Source organism: Thrips palmi, unplaced genomic scaffold (assembly GCF_012932325.1).
Source record: "Thrips palmi isolate BJ-2018 unplaced genomic scaffold, TpBJ-2018v1 HiC_scaffold_8, whole genome shotgun sequence".
In the NCBI taxonomy this organism is placed as follows: domain Eukaryota; kingdom Metazoa; phylum Arthropoda; class Insecta; order Thysanoptera; family Thripidae; genus Thrips; species Thrips palmi.
In genome coordinates, this window is record NW_023144635.1 from 5,435,228 (window position 1) to 5,441,184 (window position 5,957).

Consider the following 5,957-nt stretch of genomic DNA (forward strand, 5'->3'; position numbering starts at 1 on the left):
TCGAATCAGAAGATCAACAAAGTACTCCTCTTTCAAGTCACACCGTGGTTTCATTATGTGAGAAAATTGGGATTTAAATGAGAAAGAAAGACACTCCTAAAACTAGTTTATTTGGTAACAGTGAATCAAATTGTAAGGAACGCATTTCTTTGGCAGACTTCATCCGCAGCGAAAACGAAGGGTATTTTTCGTGCTCTACCTTCACCCCAGCGAGAGCGTGCCCCGAATGGTGTTGCTGCGTCGCTGCTCGTCGGCGCTGCGGGGGTCGCCGTCGTCGGCCTGCCCCGCCGGCTCGTCCTCCCAGCGGAAGCCCTTGGTGTTGCGGTGCCCGGTGGCGGCGTGGCGCTCGTCGCGGAAGTCGTAGTTGACCTTGCGGAAGAGGTGGTGCGGCGTGGCCGAGCCGGTCAGCCAGGACGGCAGTGCGGGGGCGGCGCCCGGCAGGGGCAGGGTGCCCGCCAACGGGGTGCTCCCCAGCGTCAGGATCTGCGGGCCCTCCTCCACGGGCGGGGGCACCCGCTGGCTGTTCGGGAACACCTGTCGACGCGGAGGAGGTAATCAGATTTGCGTCGTAGAACACCTGTCCCCGTGGAAGCGGAAAAGCTGTGATGCAGGCCTGCCTACGCTAGCGCCTGTGAAACCACAGATAGGCCAACCCGCAACATAGACGAGTGATGCGGGCTTAGCGCCTGTGAAACATCGGATAGGCCTACACGCAACACAGACATGCGTTGCGGGCTTGCCTACTCTTAAGCGCCTGTGAAACCATGGATAGGCCAACCCGCAAGACAGCCCAGCCGAAAATTCCGGCCACCCTCCGGCCGGAAAATAGTCCGGCCGGACTCCGTTATGACTCCGGCCGTATTTTGGGTAAATTTCCGGCCGGACACCACCGGACTCCGGCCGGCGAGCTGTCCGGCCGGAGTCCGGTGGTGTCCGGCCGGAGTCCGGTGGTGTCCGGCCGGGACGCGGAGTCCGGCCGGAGCAGACATCAGTCACTCTGGCCACAAAGACCATGCGACAGTGTCCTAGGTATGGTCGGAAGGTCAATTTTCGATTCTGAGTCGATTGGTACCATCGCCATACCCGTAGGACCATCCGTTCGCAAAATGACCCAAAAAGTGGAGCGGGTTGCCTACCCAATTGTCATACAATTGTGCCTACCTTCTGGGCGGTGGCTCGGGTCCGGCCGGAATCTGAGGCTCCGGCCGGAGATTTTCAAAAGTTCCGGCCGGAACGAAAAGTTCCGACCGGACTTCAAAAATGTCCGGCCGGACCGAGAAATCCGGCCGTAAAAAAGCCATCTCCGGCCGGAAAAAGGCTAAGTTCCGGCCGGAACTAGAAATTCCGGCCGGAATCAGGGCCGGAATTTTCGGCTGGGAGCCCTGTGTTGCGGGCTGGCCTACTCTTGCCATTACCATTAAAGGCTAGGCGCCTGTGAAACCTCGAATAGGCCAACCCGCAACACAGCCGTGTGTTGCGGGCTGGCCTACGCTGCCGGCTGTAGCGCCTGTGACACTTCGGATAGGCCAACCCGCAGCACAGCCGTGTGTTGCGGGCTCTTCTGTGCATTTTAAGCGCCTGTGGGATCCACGCCCCACCGCCCTGCTCACGCCGCCGAGGCAGCGAATTAAACGAAAGTCATGCGCCGTGTCTTAGTGCAGTGTGAGAGGTTCGTTTGCGGAACTGCTGAGCCAGCCAGCCCGCTTCGCGACGCGGGCGACGCGGCGCTCCGAAGCCGCAGCCCGCGCTGCGCCGAGGAACCGCAAAGGGATACGCAGCCCCGCGCAGCCTGAGACGTACGGCATGGCGACTGTGGTCAATGTCTCTGTAGTTCACCCCATAATCATAATAATAACAGTCGCAATAAAAAAAAGGAAGAAGAACTCCCTCTTCGTGCAGAAGTCCTAGTTTCCCGTCCTAAATCTTCACATATATTTCTGTACATGAGCGTCGAAAAAAAGAAGAAAGATTTAAATTAATCCAGTGCGCCGTTCCTCACGGTCCCGGAAAAATGTGACCCATTTCGCGAGACAGGTGAATGCAGAATCCCTGTGCCATCTCCCCCCCCTCTCTCTCCCAGTGGTCCCTGGCTCTCTGCGCCGTGACTGAAAGGATGCACGGCACGGCGCCGAGAAGCTTACCTATCCGCAGCCACCATTTTCCAGTCGTACTTTTCTTTCTTTCCCCCGCGCGAGCAATTACAGGGCGTAGATACACCGTAAAAACGGAGGTCTGTTCAAATTTGGGTGAGTGAGTGGGTGAGTGATTGAGAGAGAGAGAGAGGGGGGGGGAGGACCTTGCCTCCACTGCCATTTCCGCTCTAGTGGAGAACCAACACCTTAACAGGAGCAATCCATTTTCCCCATTGTTTTAACGAAGTCTGCAGTCGTTCTCACCCTCCGGCCGAAAGTTCGTGCCTTTCGATTTCCAGCTTCCAGCGCTTCCAGCCTGTTGTTGCGGCGGGCGTGACCTCTGCGTGCCCGGTGCCCGGGGTTGTGTAAAGACGTGTTCGCGGAGAGGCGCTTCCGAAGCGGGCCCGTCGCAGCGGCTCCCGCACTCGGCGCCGCACCCTTGCCGCCGCCGCGAACGCCACCGCGGCAAGTGGCGATGGCGACGCCCGATAGCGACGGCGGCCCTTCGCGCCCTTCGCACCGATCGAGTCACACGATCGCGGAAGAAGAAGAGGACATCCACCACCTCCACCACCACACTACCACCAAAAACATTGCAACGGAACTCGGGTCGTCACCTGCGGCGAAGTCCTGACCGGGGCTAGAGGGTTGTTGAAGGGGCTGTTTGGTGCCAGGCCGCCGCCGTCAAAGCCGCCGCCGAAGGCATGCGGGTGGCCGTAGCCGCCGTAGGCCGGGCCGCCGTACGCGCCGAAGCCCAGCACGCCGGACACGAGCGCGGACAGCTGGCTCATGAGCAGGGCCTTCTTGGCCAGGAACACGATGGCGAACAGCAGCAGCGGCACCAGGGACGCGACGGACACTTTGAGGCCCAGCAGGAAGGGCAGCACGACCTGCTTCAGCACCGTCCGGCCTGGGAAAGGACGCGACGTGAATATAAACCAACGAATAATTCAGAGTTTCATGAAAAATAAATTCCGCAGTTGTTGCCCTGCCCATCGCACTCACTTGGCCCCAGCTCACGGTTCGTGTACACTCTTCGCGGCTCCAGGACAAACTCGAGCCAGCCGTTGCCGGAGAGGGTGGGCCCGACGCGCATGATGAGGCCGGGGTACAGGCCGCTCATGTCCCAGCGCAGCGCGCGCGCCGACAGGTAGGCGGCGGCCGAGTCGATGACGGAGCGCTGGTGGCCGTCGAACAAGGGCGGCAGCTCCTGAGGGAACGGCAGAGGTGTCTCGCGGCCCTCGCCGGCCTCGGCGTCCTCCTGCACCAGGGACAGGCCCTCGGACAGCAGCAGGTTGCGCTTGCTGAAGAACGACTCCAGGCCGACGCGCGCGCCCTCGCCCACGCACGGCAGCGTGGACGCGGCGTCGCCGTCGCGCTGCTTGGCGTCGGCGTAGCACTGGAAGAAGGCGTCGCTGAAGCGGTCGTCCGGGACCGCGTTAGTCGCGTCGGCGTCCGGGGCCGCCGACGACGACCGCGGCGGCGTCTCCGCGACGCAGGAGGACCTGGCGGGCCGATGCGCCGCCGGGTCGGTGGCGATGAGGGCGGCCAGCACGCAGAGCACCGCCCAGGGCGCCCAGGGCGGCGACGTGACGCGCGCCGCGGGCAGAGACATCGCGCACCTTGGCCAGCCAGCACCGCGGCCCCGCCAGCACGGCCAGGAGCACCCGGGCCACCTCGGGCCCGCGCCGCTTCGCCTCCTCGCGGGCCTCCTCGTGGGCCTCCTCGCGGGCCTGCAGTCGGCCCTGCAGGGACATGGACGCGGCCACACACTGCGGCCACCGGCAACCAACTGGACGACCGAGTGGCTGGGGCGCTGGGGCCAAAGAAAGGGCCGTATCGCGTCATCGGAACCGAAGGAAGCAAGAACAAAGCTGCTGTGCGTCTCGGGGCGGGGCGGGGCGGGGCGGGGCGTGTGGGAGCGTGCCACCCCTCCACCCGCGCCCCGTGACGCTCATCTGCTTCTGCGGAGAAAGGAATCGGGGCATTGTCCGAGTGCGGCCACTGCTTGGAGGAGGCGGGGGCGGGCGTGGGAACTGCGCACCGATGACGCCATCCCCGCCCCGCCCCGCCACGCCGCGTACAGCGACCTGCCGCAACCCCGGCGGGGCCCCTCGGATCGCCATCGGCGTGTCGCAGCGCCCCCTCCCCGTCGCCCTCCAGGCCAAGGTGGCTGAATCGGAGCTAATCGCACCCCTGCTGTGGTCGTTCTCGCGCTCCCAGCCCTCCATGGCCTTCCAGCCGAGTGCCGCCAGTCATGGATTATTTGCAAGGCCCTCCAGCGGTGGGCCCGCACGCCCACGCCCTCGGCCGGGCAGGCCCCCGTCGGCCCACGCCTGTCACAACGGCAGCCTCCCTGACCGCGCCCTGAATTATTTGGCGGCGCGAAATTTGAACCTGGCCGCGGCGCGGGGCTGTTGGTTGCTGCCGAGCAAACGCGAGCACTGCTTCGTCGCTCTGTCCCTCTCGCACCTCACGGGACGCCCGAGTGGTGCGAGAGAGACAGAGCGACGAAAGAACTGCTCGGAATGAGCCTGCCAGCCGCCTCGGCCGCCTCGGCACACGATGCACTTGCCCGCGTAACTCCACACCGCCTCATGAATATGGAGGCCGATGCGAGCGAGAGAGGGAGAGAAAAGAGAGGGAGGGGGCATTGTTGCGGTCAGGGAGTGAGATGGGAAACTTTTCCCCTCGCCCTCACTTTCATGCGGACAGCGGAAACAAACATGGCGGGTAATGCGCCGCGCCGCCTGTCACTCGGACGTCGCGCGCTCCCCGCCGCCTACGAGCTTGTCGTCAAGTCGGTCCCACGCGTTGTGTAAACAGGAAATCAAAAAAGCTTGCAGAAAAAAATAAGAAAATAAAAACAAATGATGTTACAGTGCTGCAGTTAGGCGGTGCCGGAGTCTTCTCGCAGTGTCGCGGCAACATGAAAGCGCGCCTCTGCACTGGGTGCACTGGGTGCACTGAATGCACGCGCGTGGCTGCCTTGGCGGCACGGTGCACGCCAGAGGCCTCAGAGGCCTCAGAGGCTGGCCCGCCTCGCCACGCCGCGCCAATCAAGGCCGTGTTGGTGCTCGCACTGACACGAGTTTGCTGGGGCGCAAGGACCCTCGCTGCTCCGCCCTTTCCTCGTGTGTGTACTTTCACGATGACAGGACGACGTTTTTTGACGAAACATTTTTTTATCGTTTTGGGCCTTGAAAATGTAGCCAAACACTCTGCCACAATTTCAAGCATGTGAGATTTTCCGCACATGTTTGTTTGAATGGCCGGCATACACTGGGCTGTGCCAGACTGCGAACGCAAAATCTCCTGTTTGGTGGTCTTTGCTGAACTGAGTCCATTGAGAGGGCCTGACCTACGCCATGACCACCACTCTGCTGACGCGACCCGCGTTCTACGAAGGGTGCGCGGAGCTCTGCTGCACCGCGATGGGGTCCTTTCTGAATAGCAGTCGGCTTTGGCGATTTCTCGACTAGCCGCAGGCTTTACACCCCCGCGGCGTGTCCTTGGAGCGAGTTGAACGCCCTTCGGCGGTGCAGACCGCAGGCCGTCCGTCGCTCCAAATTAGAAACTGTCCGCGCCTCCAGCCCTCCAGCAGCCTCCACTCCACTGGACCGTGGCCGCCGGGCCGTGCTGTCCGCGACCCGCCGCGCCGCTGCCAGTGCCCCGTGCCGTCCTCCGCCAAGTTTACGCCGGTTATCCGCTGCTTCAACTTTCGCAGGGCTGTGTTTGGAAGAAAGTGGAAAGAAGCGAGTGATTGCCTCACCTGCTGCACCGCCATTAACAATGCCATGCAAACAAAAAGCATGTGCAAACAAC

General features: G+C 62.4%; 1 protein-coding gene across 1 annotated transcript; it reads right to left on the reverse strand.

The window, feature by feature from the left end:
- Positions 1–201: 201 nt before the first annotated feature.
- Positions 202–3,889, reverse strand: LOC117653094. The gene is made up of 4 exons (XM_034398467.1): positions 3,771–3,889; positions 3,138–3,637; positions 2,750–3,042; positions 202–534 (listed from the first exon to the last, which is right to left on the reverse strand). Exons 1-4 carry the CDS (start codon positions 3,887–3,889, stop codon positions 202–204), a joined length of 1,245 nt encoding a protein of 414 aa, XP_034254358.1.
- Positions 3,890–5,957: the final 2,068 nt, after the last annotated feature.

What these genes read in the sequence shown, in the direction of transcription:
- LOC117653094 (XM_034398467.1), bottom strand. Translation starts at nt 3,889, where the DNA reads ATGTCCCTGCAGGGCCGACTGCAGGCCCGCGAGGAGGCCCACGAGGAG. An exon ending in GCCGTGCTGGCGGGGCCGCG is followed by an intron (nt 3,638 to 3,770) that starts GTGCTGGCTGGC and finishes TCGGCCCGCCAG; the next exon opens with GTCCTCCTGCGTCGCGGAGA. An exon ending in GAACCGTGAGCTGGGGCCAA is followed by an intron (nt 3,043 to 3,137) that starts GTGAGTGCGATG and finishes GTCCTTTCCCAG; the next exon opens with GCCGGACGGTGCTGAAGCAG.